The sequence below is a fragment of the Prionailurus viverrinus genome, chromosome A2 (assembly GCF_022837055.1).
Source record: "Prionailurus viverrinus isolate Anna chromosome A2, UM_Priviv_1.0, whole genome shotgun sequence".
Classification (NCBI taxonomy): Eukaryota; Metazoa; Chordata; class Mammalia; order Carnivora; family Felidae; genus Prionailurus; species Prionailurus viverrinus.
In genome coordinates this window covers 136565453-136579320 of record NC_062562.1, presented here as the reverse complement: position 1 = coordinate 136579320, position 13868 = coordinate 136565453, and the positions used below count along the sequence as shown (strand labels likewise).

The following is a 13868-nucleotide window of genomic DNA, read 5'->3' as shown; positions in this document are numbered from 1 at the left end:
ATCCCTTTGGGAAGAAACTTGACTCCCTCGAACAGGGAAAATGGCATGAGCTCTTTCCTTAGAGGGCTCTGGGTTGCAAATTACATTTTCCTAAGTCTGTTGGATGCTACATTTATCTGCGCAGCAAGAATACATTACATACCCATTGTCTGTTCTATGGTGGGTTGAAAGCATGTCAGCTGAATAAAAATGCCCCTACTTGAAAGGAGCTCAAAGCAAAAGGTTTAAGAGAAGACAGCCCTACTAGGCTCAGAGTGACTAGACTCTTCCCATAATAGAGATTACCAGCTGGGTGTCCTGTCATCTTGCACTCCCACATTTTGTTTAGATCAAAATGTATGAGTGTTTCCTATAGACTGGGTTAGGCCATGAGCACCAAAGAGTGGGAATGAGATTGATTCAGGTCCTGTTCAGTAGACAATTCTGGAGAACATGGCACCTCAGTTGGCAAAACTAGATTCTAGATGCTACATAAGGGTGTATGCAAGGCTGGCTTCCTGAGTGTACGACTCGTGCAGTTGCAGAGGGCCATGCACTTAGGAAGGCCTCCTGCTTGCTTAAATGGTATGCCGTTACCATCTTGAAATTTGTAATTTTTGAACAAAGAGCTCTATGTTTCATTGTATAGTGGGCCTTGCAGATTATGTAGTCAGTCCTAAATTTATGACCTGCATTGAGGGAAACTATGACTGAAGAGACCCAGCAGTGGGAGAGGAGACGGTGGCCTCTAAAGTCACCGAGTACTTCTTAGGGAAAAGCAGGCTTTAACTATTCACCATACTTGGTAAGGCTAGTCTTCCAACTGAACCAGTCACATAGAATGTTCCTGCTCCCTTCACCTCCATCTTTATCGTCTACCTCCTGTCCCTTCCAACACAGAGAGAACTACTTATTGGAGAACCACTTATTAGAAAGAGGGGGAGCAGATGTGTGTAAAGGGAGAGAGGTTTTCATAAGCCCTCCTTTCCCACGTGGTACATGTTAACTTGCAGCAGATCCTAGCTGGGGAAGGGAAGAGGTCATACCACTCAGGTTGGATATTCTAATCAAATTGAGACTGGTTTATGTCTTAAAATGACAATAGGACTTGTATTAGAGAAAAGTAAGAGGGAAAAAAAAGTAAGAGAAAAACCATAGGGGCATCTCAAGTTTTCATCCAGGGGTGGGGGGTGCATTACTATGTTGAATGAAAATTAAGAGAAAAGTGAAGGCAGAATGAAATCGCTTTTGAAATTACATCTTGGAAGTGATACTCAGTGTATTGATCACATAATTAAATTTGAAGAATCTAGAAATATCAAATGCTTTTGGACTCCTAAATCGTGTTGACTTTAAGTTTAAAATGATCCTCTGAAGGTAGCTTAATTTTAACCGTGAAATTGGGCTTTTTGTAAACTGTATTTCTTAATCTAATTTGGTAATAGGGAAAGAAACGTTAGATTTTCCCATTTGTCATTTGCACTGGTGTTTATCTAGTTGTTGGCTTGCTGACAGTGGTCTAAAAATGGAAAAGTCTAGTTGTTCAATGCAGTTACTTTTAAAGTGAGTAAATTTATGTAATATTTCTCTAGAAAACACATTTAACATTTTGGATAATTAGCTTGATTTATTGGAAAGTAATTTAGTTTTCTCACTGACCGTGACACAGAATAATTGTTTTCTAGTGGCTATTCCCCATGACCCGAGTTAGGAAAATGTTGCTAGTTTTAATATATTTCCACTGCTATTTTCCATTTTATGCAAAGACTGTTGTAGGCTAATTATAGAAAATTGCATTTAGTGCCATGTGGATGTGAAATTAACTTTGACGCTGATGGACTAACATTGAGAGTAAAATGAGGTTATGTTCTTTTCTGGGACTCTGTGAACTATATTTTAATGCCTTTCAACAATGAGAGATATTTGCATTTTCTTGAATCTTCTGGAGGTTTGTGGTAATTTAGTCAAACTTCACGAAATATGAATGTTGTGACTTTTTGACATAAAGATTTCATGAAGTATTTTCTTCTCTAGCAAATATCCTTATAAATTCTTTCTGGCTATACAAAACTTGGAGGAGATTTATATTTTGTGAGTTAACTTGATGAGTATCATGTGAAACAAGTTCTATCAGGATAGAGATGATTTTATTTTTGAACTTCTGCTAAAAGTTATTTTAATTGTTGGTATTTCTCATTTTACTTTAAATTAGGAAAGACTGCACCTAAAATACAGATCCCTGAAGGAGTGAGCATCATGGGAAAAAGCTGTATTTGCATCATTTGTAATTTAAAAGACATTCTTAAAGGAAGAAAGCTTGAAAGTAGGCTGAATGGCATGCCAAGCTAGTCAGGGATTGGGGTCACATTCTCCTCACTTCTCTCTCACTGCCTGACATCTTACGTAAGCCATTACTCAAAAACAGCTCTATTGAATACCATTTGGAAAAGTAATCACAAAACCTTCTTATAAATATCTTTCTGTATATTTTTATTTCTTTCTTCAATATGTCCCTCTGATTTTGTTCTAGGCTCGCAGGAAAGAAGTATTTATCCAGGAACGGTATGGGAGATTTAATTTAAATGACCCATTCTTGGCACTACAGAGAGACTATGAAGCAGGTGCTGGCGATAAAGAGAAGAAGCCAGTTTGCACCAACCCCCTCTCCATCCTTGAAGCAGTCATGGCCCACTGCAGAAAGATGCAAGAAAGGATGTCCACACAGCTGGCTGCTGCTGAGAGCAGACAAAAGAAGGTATTGAGACTTTCAAACAGTCATGTTTCTTACAATACAGCGCAGAATAAAGAAACCATCTCCAAAGTTGTTGTTTGCTCTTAAATGTTATTTTCAAGAAGGGTTGGGATAAATGCTTAGAAATACAAAATGCCGACAGATTCTGGTGGCCCTTTTCAAATATAACTCAAAAATAACACTAAGCTATAAATAAGTATAACAAAGAACGTATGTTTCCCATAATGGTTACTTTGATGCTTTCTTTAAAATATGCTTTTTTTTTTTTTTTCCTGGACTGTTCTAGTGCCATAAGATACGTTTAACTGCTAGGTGGGATATCCAGGATTGCAACCAGAACCCTGATCAAATGGCGGTGTCCCCAACTTATTCATCCAGCTTCTGTCTCAAATATTTCTTTGCAACTAGAAATTACTTTTTTAAATGATGATTTTGGAAAATGAAATTAGCATGAGGAGAATAGGATGAAATTTGTGTGGTGTATGCAATCTCACAACATATCATCTTGAAGTCCTGGTTAGTCTCAAACTTGCCCCTGGGGTCTGATGGCTGTGTCCGCTGCAGACCTCCAGGCTCCTGCTCACATGTGTTTCATTTAAACCAACCTCCTCCTCCCTTCTCACCTCCCCCACCAACATACACATGTATTTATTGTACTTGAGTGCATGCTTCAAAGAGTTCTAAGTGATAAAAACTTACTGCGATCAGCCATAAGGAAATAGAGGTTGAAATTTTGCCCTTCTAATAGGCTGCCAAGACTACTGATACCATTTATTAGGAGAGAGTAAGGAAGTCAGAGAAGCTAATGAAGTCTACTATGATTAGAATTTAAAGTAATCTGTTCTTCCAGCCATTATTAAAGCATGCATTTAAGTGTTTCTTCTATTTGTCCTTTTCAGAGAACCTGGTGTAGTTCACATGTAACACCTGGTTGGTGATTAAACTGAATGTGGCATACTGTAAATATTTATGATATACTGTAATTTAATGTGTGTGGTTTTTTCCAGGTAATTATATATTTGCATTGACATATGTGTGCTAATGTTCTGGTAGAAGTGTTGAATGAAAGCAAACCTCTTCCTCAGGATGTCACATAGTAGAAAACTAAAGTACTGAGTAAAATAGCACGGAAGAATAAGAAGGCTTTCCATGGATGTGAGGCAAAATCAGTTTTACTCTGGACTTTGCAAACCCTCTACAAAGCCCTGCAGACAACCACTGAGGTCTCTGGAGATTTTCAGAAATCCCTAGGAACCGCATAAGCAGGAGCCAGTATATTTCAGCTGACGTCACTGAAGCTCATTTGTATTTCTTGGATGAGACACATTTCAATTATGTTCTTAACGTGTCAAATGAACTATTTCATAATAAAGTATTTCTGCTGGGTTTTATGCTGCGTTACCAAAAATCAAGAAAATATTTTGTTTTGCCTATAATATGCATTTAATGTATAAAAATGGATGCTCTCCTAAATTTTACTTCAGTTTTGCATTTTATCTATCATTTCTCTTATAAGAGAAAAAGGAAGAAACTCATTTTGAGTTGAATCAAAGATTTTATTATCTAGCTGATTTTTTTTTTTTTTAATCAACTTACATCCTGTTTGTTTCTGAATGACTGGGTCATTTCCAACCTGGCTGGGAGTGAAAGGAAATTGTTTCTGTCCTATGGGTCCTACGAGGCTAATACGAAATGAGCCAGTGATCTGTCTCCCACGTATAACGGGGATACAGGCGTCCTTTATGGCCAAATTCATTGGCCTGTGTAGGCTCAGTGAAGGGTTGCTCTGATAGGCAGTGCTACTCTTTATCCATAAAGGATATTCTATTCTGGTAGACTGTAGCATGTGAGAAGAGTTATATTTTGTACTCTTATCCTGAATATTTACTTAGAAAGAAAATAAAATATCACATGAACTGATAAGAGCAGAAACACCAAAGTCATCTTTTTAGCAACAAAATTACCTATCACCTTTACCCCTGGAAGTAAATATTTTAACAAAACATCTTCACTTCTCTTGCAGATAGAATAAATTGCAGCTTTAGAAATCTAAAAGCAGTAAGACAAAAAATCCATTATTTTAAATGAATCCAGTTCTTTAAACTGCTGCCAGAGCAGAGGTTGGGGAAAGCAAAGGTCCCATTATCTACAATTCAAGTATTTATTATCAGACACTGGACATAGCTCTTTGGTAATTCGAAGACATTTGGCCTGAACACTGTTCTGGTTGGCCTTTCGAGGCGGGAGAAGAGGCTCCATGCTCATTCATGCATTGATTCCTGCTGAGACTACTAATAGGAGGGTTAACTGTTTGGCAATTTGTGTGCCAGGAAAATTTGGGCAAGAGTCAATTTGGCAAATGGACTGAGCCCGTAAAGCCACTTTGAATAAGCTAATGAGTGATCATCGTGGGGAACTTTGCCTCCAGTAATCTACTTTCTGTTTAGAGCCAGTAACCTAGGGTGCAATGATATTTTGGTTTTTATTACTTATGTGCATCACCTGTTAATGGAATTTCTATCCTAATTTATTTTCAATCATTTGTTCATACTTAAATATTTCTAGGCCTGGAATAGGAAAGACTTTTTAATTTGAGCAGAGCGTTTAAAAGTCAGAAGCCTGGGAATATTCAGAAGGGAGTAATTTTTGTTTTTAACGAGTGAAAAAACTAATAGTAGCTCTGTGTATCAGCTATAGATTGTTTTGGTGGCAGCTTAGTATGATGAGGTAGGTTGCAAGGCACTAAATGTTCCAGGCAGGATTCTTAGTTGTGAGCAAGTGAATCCAGCATTCACAGAGTTAAGCACGTGTTTAGGTTGGCTTAAGCATGGTAGAGTGCATCTGGGAAAGCTAGGGGACCAGGTCTTAATCACCCAGCATCACTGACAACTGCTCACTGTCAGTCAAGTCCGCAGTGGGTGAAGCTTCTGCTGGTGAGAGGTGAATACTGTAGCCTGCTGATGCCAGCATGACTGCCATCATGCTCTAGGCCTTGAATGTTGCCTCCCCTGGCCCTGCTTCTTCACATCACTCACCTCCAAGTTAGAGCCTAAGAGCAGATGCATCTGATTGGCCAAGCTTAGGCCCCACGCCCTCTCCCTGGTGATGAGGAAGACTGGGAAGGCAGCTATGGGGCATATTTAGCTTCTACAGAGAACCATAAGGTGGAGAATTCTCCTGACATAGGAAGGAGTTGCAGGTGCTAGACGACCAAGGAAATGACAAACGAGTCAGAAAAGAACAATCAATTTATTTGTTTTAATTTATTTCATATGCCTTTTTCTTCCTCTGATTGATAATTGTACTTGGTTCCATCACTTGTATTCAGTACTCTCTACTTCATTATAAAATGGTCACTTTTTTTTCAATATATGAAAATTATTGTCAAATTGGTTTCCATACAACACCCAGTGCTCATCCCAAAAGGTGCCTTCCTCAATACCCATCACCCACCCTCCCCTCCCTCCTACCCCCCATCAACCCTCAGTTTGTTCGGTTTTTAAGAGTCTCTTATGCTTGGGCTCTCTCCCACTCTAACCTCTTTTTTTTTTTTTCCTTCCCCTCCCCCATAGGTTTCTGTTAAGTTTCTCAGGATCCACATAAGAGTGAAACCATATGGTATCTGTCTTTCTCTGTATGGCTTATTTCACTTAGCATCACACTCTCCAGTTCCAACCACGTTGCTACAAAGGGCCATATTTCATTCTTTCTCATTGCCACGTAGTACTCCATTGTGTATATAAACCACAATTTCTTTCTCCATTCATCAGTTGATGGACATTTAGGCTCTTTCCATAATTTGGCTATTGTTGAGAGTGCTGCTATAAACATTGGGGCACAAGTGCCCCTATGCATCAGCACTCCTGTATCCCTTGGGTAAATTCCTAGCAGTGCTATTGCTGGGTCATAGGGTAGATCTATTTTTAATTTTTTGAGGAACCTTCACACTGTTTTCCAGAGGGGCTGCACCAATTTGCATTCCCACCAACAGTGCAAGAGGGTTCCCGTTTGGCCACTCTGACTGGCGTGAGGTGATATCTGAGTGTGGTTTTGATTTGTATTTCCCTGATGAGGAGCGACGTTGAACATCTTTTCATGTGCCTGTTGGCCATCCGAATGTCTTCTTTAGAGAAGTGTCTATTCATGTTTTCTGCCCATTTCTTCACTGGGTTATTTGTTTTTCGGGTGTGGAGTTTGTTGAGCTCTTTATAGATTTTGGATACTAGCCCTTTGTCTGATATGTCATTTGCAAATATTTTTTCCCTAAAATGGTCACTTTTTACAATGGAAATACAATTTAATTTCAAGGTGCTTTCTAGACTTTCAAGAATAACATAATCATCTAAATAATATTTTTTAGGAAGAATATTTAGCATGTTTTGTACATGAATTTTTAGTTCATTCATGAGTTTTTAAAAAAAAATTTTTTTTAATATTTATTTATTTTTGAGAGCAAGAGACAGAGTTCGAGCATGGGAGGGGCCGAAAGAGGGAGACACAGAATCTGAAGCAGGCTCCCGGTTCTGCGCTGTCAGCACAGAGCCTGACATGGAGCTTGAACTCACGAACCATGAGGTCATGACTTGAGCCAAAGTTGGACACTTAACCAATTGAGTCACCCAGGTGCCTCATAAATCTTTTTTTGTATAATTGATTTTGACTCCCCAGGAGCATTGCAGAGTGAGTATTAAGCAGGGGTGGGGGCAGTGGGGGAACTGGAGACTGAGGCCTGTGGTTCTGAGCAGAGATTTAGAAGAGAAGGTAATTAACTTGATCCATGTCTTACCCTCCCTCTCTTGAGACTCTAGATCAAAAGGAGTGGGCAGATGAGAACTGCAGAGCCCAAACTGCTGACTGGTAACTACAGCTCCTATGAAGAAAAACAATCTTGTAATGTATCTTATTGTTACGTATTTGTTGACCAGGATTGGGCAGATGGGTGGAGGTGACCAGGTGGAGAAGCGGACAAGGATGCAGTGAACGTTGAATGGTTTGGGGGCCCAATGAGGAATATAGTTAAATGTCGTAAGAGTATTTTGTGGTTGTAACAAACATGCACTCTACTTTCTTATTTTACAAATGACCATAATTGCTTTCCTCTCTGTTTTCTACTTGGAATTAGAACAAATTGACTTTACATTACTGCTCTGCTCCCACCTACATAGTTTTCACTTTCATTCTGTAAAAACAGTTGTTTGGTGCTTCTTCATTCATGGCTTCCAGTCTGGGTGCTATTCCTGGAGCAACCACCCACTTCCTCACTACCAGTGAAGCTGTCTTAGCTCTTCTAAGCTCTTCCACACAATCCACTGCGTTTTGCAAAAGGGGTTGGTGTGCTCATGCAGACGTTGGCCACTACTTGAAAGTGGTTGTGAGTAGATTCAACTCAGACGATAATATGACAAAATCAGCTAGAACTCTATAACCTGTGTATATAGGAGGCTCTGGTTCCTTTACAATTATAGTAGTATGTGGTTGAGTTGGGTAGAGACAGCTACCCAACTCATTAAGTCCACAGCCCCTCAATCACTGCTCAGAACTGTCCCAGATTGAGCCAGTGAGAGCCCTTTTAGGCTGGCTTCTTTTGATATGTTTCCCTCATTCTTTGAGTACTTCCTTACTTTCTTGCAGCAAGATATTACAGGCTCATATTTTTCCTCTCCCAACCCCTGGAATCGGCTTTTAGCCCCAGGAGCACTAGTTTCCTTGGTGTTTACAAAACAAATCTAGAGCTAGGAAATTATATATATTTATCATAATCATATATGTTTTTATAAACACATATTTATATTTTATTTATATGTCTATTGTTATCAAACCATGAATTCACAGTGATATTGACACCTCTGGTTCTAATCCAAAACCATAAGGATGTTCTTTTCCTTTCTCTATTTAAAATTAACTCTCTGGGGATGCCTAGGGGGCTCAGTCAATTGAGCATCAGATTCTTGATTTCAGCTCAGGTCATGATCCTCAGGGTCATGGGATCAAGCCCCTTGTCAGGCTCCATGCTGAGCGTGGAGTCTTCTTGGGATTCTCTCTCTCTCCCTCTGCGCCTCCCCCCTGCTCACATGCCCTCTCTTTCTCTCTCTTAAAAGAACTAAAACTAACTTCTCTTCAGTGGCTCCCATTATGCTTCAATTTATTTACTTGTTTACTTGAACCTAGAACACACAGAGTAGTATCAGAATTGCTAAACCATAATACAATAAAAAGCAAACATACAAACCTGGAATTCACTATTGTTTACAGTTCTTTAAGGAAACATTTACATGAAGTAAAACACTTACATGAACATCGTAAGTGTACAAATTGATGAGTTTTAAAAATGCATGCACTTGTGGAATCTGACCCCTTATAGGATAGAAAATATTTCCATCACCAGAGAAAGTTTCCTGGAGTACCTTCCCCTAAGTTCCTTCCCCAATTCAAGCAACCACTGAATATTATTCTGATCTTTTTCATCATCAACTAATCTTATCTGTTTACTAGACCTTCAGGTAAATGATGACTATAGTTAAATATTAAGCCTCAAATGCAAGAACTCAAAGCATCTCAATTTTTTTTTTAATTTTTAAAAAATGTTTTATTTTTGAGAGAGAGCACACAAGTGTGGGAGGGACAGAGAGGGTGGGACAGAGGATCCAAAGCGTGCTCCACGCTGACAGCAGTGAGCCCGATGTGGGGCTTGAACTCACAAACCGTGAGATCATGACTTGAGCTGAAGTCGGACACTCAACCGACTGAGCCACCCAGGTGCTTCTTTAATTTTTAATATTAAAGTATAGTTGACATACAATGTCATATTAGTTTCAGGCATACAACATAGTGATTGGGCAATTCTATACATCATGCAGTGCTTACCATGAGAAATGTAGCTACCATCTGTCACCATACAATATTATTACAGTCTTATCGACTGTTTCCCTATGCTGTACTTTCATTCCTGTGACTTATTTAACTGGAAGTTTGTACTTCTTAATTCTCTTCACCTCATCCCTTTACCACCCTTCTCTTCCCCTCCCAGGCGACCATAGTTTGTTCTTCATATTTATGTATTTGTTTGTTTTTTGTTTGTTCACTTGTTTTTTTTAGATGCTACATGTAGCGAAACCATATGGCATACATGGAAGGATCTAGAAGGTATTCTGCTAAGTGAAATAAGTCAGGCAAAGAAATATCAACTTTGTTTTTCTTTATCAAAATTGTTTTGGTTATTTTCATACAAACTTAAAATCAGTTTGTTGGTTTTTCCAAAAGTTTGCAGGAATTGAATTTTTTTTAAATTTTTTAAATTTATATTTATTTTTTGAGAGAGAGAGAGAGAGAGAACATGCAAGCAGGGGAGGGAGAGAATCTTAAGCAGGCTCCACACACAGTGCAGAGCCCGACATGGGGCTTGATCTCATAACCATGATACCATGACCTGAACTGAAATCAAGAATTGGATGCTTAACTGACTGAACCACCCAGGCACCCCAGAATTTTATTGAATCTGTAGACTAATTTATTGAGAGTGGACATGAAGAAGATTGAGTGTTCCAACCCATTATCATAGCATATTTCTGCATTTTTAAAGTTTTTTTATAATTTCTTTAAGCAATGTTTAGCTTTCAGTGTAGTGGTCTTAAACGTCTTTTGCTGAGATTATTCCTAAGTATTTTGTTTTTGATGCCATTGTAAATCACCCTTTTTAAAACATTTTTTTTTTGGGGCGCCTGGGTGGCGCAGTCGGTTAAGCGGCCGACTTCAGCCAGGTCACGATCTCGCGGTCCGTGAGTTCGAGCCCCGCGTCAGGCTCTGGGCTGATGGCTCAGAGCCTGGAGCCTGTTTCCGATTCTGTGTCTCCCTCTCTCTCTGCCCCTCCCCCATTCATGCTCTGTCTCTCTCTGTCCCAAAAATAAATAAACGTTGAAAAAAATTAAAAAAAAAAAAAAACAACATTTTTTTTCCAAATATTTATCACTAGGATACAGGTATTGACTGATTTTTGTATGTTGACAGTATATCCTGTCATCTTATTAAACTTGCTTATTAGTTTTCACAGTTGCTATGTATATTATATCTGATTTTATAGGTAAACAACCGCATCATCTGCGAATAGAGCCCATTTTACTACTTCCTTTCTAACTTGCCTATCTTCCGGCCTGCCTTCCTTGTTCTTCCCGCACCCCCATCACTGCACTGACTAGAACCCCCCATGGTACAGTGTTGAATAGCAGTAGTGAGAAGAGACTTCAGTGCTTTCTCTGTTTCTCAGGGAGGATACAGTCTGTGTTTCACCATTAAGTATGATGTTAGATGTGCTTCTTTACAGATGCCCTTTATGTCATTGAGGTTTTATTCTATGTAGAGAGGTTTTTATCATGAATAGGTTTTGCATTTTGTAGAATGGTTTATCTGCACCTGTTGGTGTGGTCATGGTTTTTCTCTTTATCTTTTTAAGGTGATGAATTACACTAATTTTCAAATACTGGAACAACTTGCATTCCTGAGGTAAACTTCAGAGAGTCCCCTCTTACTAATCTTATTTATATATTGCTAGATTCAATTTGCCTGTATTTTGCTAGGGAGTTTTGCATCTGTATTCATGAATGATCATTTTTCTGTAAATTGGAAAAAAAATGCTTGACTGGTTTTGATTTTAAGGTAATTCTGGAATCAATATGAATTAGAATATTTTCCTTTCTCTAAAGGATATGTAGAAGTTTGACACTATTTCTGTCTTTAATATTTAGTAGACATCACTAGTAAAGCCGTATGAGCTAGGACTTTTCTTTAGGGGAAACTTTTATTTGTGGATTAATTTTCTTTTCTTCATTTTTTAATTTTATTATTGTTTTTATTTTTTTGAGTGTGAATGCATATATATGTGCATGCCAGTGGAGGAGGGGCAAAGGGAGAGGGAGGAAGCCAATCTTAAGCAGGCTCCATGCTCAGTGCTGAGCCTGACTTGGGGCTCGATCTCACCACCGTGAGATCATGACCTGAACTGAAATCTAGAATCAGACATTTAACTGACAGAGCACCCAGGCACCCCAATTTGTGGATTCAATTTCTTTAAAAGATAAAAAGCCATTACAATTTTCTATGCCATTTTATGTCCTGAAAGTTGTGTGTTTCAGAGGAATTTGATTTGTTGAATTTATTGACACATAGTTATTCATTATTTTTAATATTCTTTCTGTAGTGATATTTCTTCTTTTATTCCTATTATTTATAATTTGTGTTTTCTGTGTAGTCCAATCTGTTTTTTTAAATGTTTCACAATATTATTGATATTTTAGATGAAAAATGTTTGGCTTTGTTAATTTCTCCATCATTTGTGTCCTGTTTAATTGATTTATTACCTTTGTCATTCCTTTCCTTTTACTTTATATTGGCTTGACTCCTTTGAGTTTCTTAAGGTGAAACGTAGGTGAATCATTTGAGATGACCCTTCTAATATGTGCAGTTAAAGATAAAATTTTGATATCCTCTGCTTTAAATGTTTTAAATTCTCTCCTTTCACTGCATTCCATAGATTTTGATATGTTGTGTTTTTATTTTCATTCAGCACAAAGTCTGATCTGACTTCCTTTGTGTTTTCTTCTTAAAGCTTTATACTGCTTAGAAGTATGTTTTATTTTTGAATTTTGGGGTGTTCTTAATCTTATTGTGATTTATATACAGTTCTGTTGTCAGAGGACATATTCTATAAGATTTTAGCCTTTTGTAAATTGTTGGTGGTTTTTAATAGCTCAGCAAGTGAATCTGAAAAGACTGTATTTTCTGTAGTATTGGGGTATTGTGTTCCAATGCAAGTCAGCCAAGGGTGTGTTTGTGGTGTTATTCAGATCTGTAGTGTTGCAGATTTTTCTTAATCTAGATTTTTTTATGAGAGAAGATTGTCATTATTATAGATTTATCTATTTTTCCTTTTATTTCTGTCAGGTTTTGCCTCAAATATTTTAGAGATAATTTAGCCATCATTTGTATTATAGTTTCTGTGTTTGTAATGTGTCTTTTTTTTCTTTGGCTGCTTTCTTTTTTTTTTGTTTTTTTTTCAACGTTTATTTATTTTTGGGACAGAGAGAGACAGCATGAACGGGGGAGGGGGAGGGGCAGAGAGAGAGGGAGACACAGAATCAGAAACAGGCTCCAGGCTCTGAGCCATCAGGCCAGAGCCCGACGCGGGGCTCGAACTCACGGACCGTGAGATCGTGACCTGGCTGAAGTCGGCCGCTTAACCGACTGCGCCACCCAGGCGCCCCTCTTTGGCTGCTTTCAAGATTATTTCTTATCCTTGTTTTCAGCAATTTTACTATGATGTGCCTAGGTATGATTGCTGAGCTTCCTAGATACTTCCCCTCCACCCCAAACTTGTGAATTTTTTTGTCCATTATTTCTTTTACTATAGTTTTCCTCATTCTCTCTCTCCATTTTCGATTCCAGTTATGTAGAATTTAGACCACATTATATTGTCCTACAGGTCCCTGAGGTGCTGTTCATTTAACGAATTTTTTTCTGTATTTCTTAAATTGGATACTTCCTTTTGTTCTGTTTTCAAATTCACTGTCCTTTTTATTCTACTCAAGTCTGCTATTAAGCCTATTCAGTGAACATTTTTCATTTTAGATTAATATCTTTTCTAAGGTTTCCATTTGGTTCTTTTTTTCTTTTCTTTTCTTTTTTTTTCCCCCCTAGTTTCCATTTCTATGCCAGGATCCTCCTTTGTTCAATCATTGTGATGATATTTTCTTTGAAAATGGCTCCTTTAAGTTCCCAGTCTACTAATTCCAATATGGATCATCTTTGGCCCAGTTTTTCGAATATGTTTCTCTTGACAGTGGATCACTTAAAAAAAAATTACTTTGCATGTCTAAGTAATTTTTTTTATATATTAGACATCCTGATTAACATGATGCAGACCTTCAGGATTCTGTTATCTTCTGAAGAGTGTATTTTGTTCTAGTAAGCACTTAACCTGGTTATATTCAGACTCCAAACTGTCCCCTTACAGCTGGCAATAGCTGAAATATTTGTTCAGTTCTCTCAGCCATTAAGCAGCCACCTCTGTCGTTCAGTGTGGAGTCTCCCCCATGAATGTATAAATCAAGAGTCAACCTAGGATTCGGCTGGGGCTAATTGTGGCAGC

At 38.2% G+C, this 13868-nt stretch overlaps 1 protein-coding gene across 7 annotated transcripts in view; it reads left to right on the top strand.

Annotated features, from left to right (window-relative positions):
- The window catches only part of CTTNBP2 (cortactin binding protein 2), a 171934-nt gene that overhangs the window by 81652 nt on the left and 76414 nt on the right, over positions 1 to 13868 (top strand). For all 7 annotated transcript variants that reach the window (XM_047849888.1, XM_047849889.1, XM_047849891.1 and 4 more), the window contains one exon: positions 2510 to 2734. In XM_047849888.1, the coding sequence (XP_047705844.1) occupies positions 2510 to 2734 (225 nt within the window). The remainder of the gene's footprint in view (positions 1 to 2509; positions 2735 to 13868) is intronic.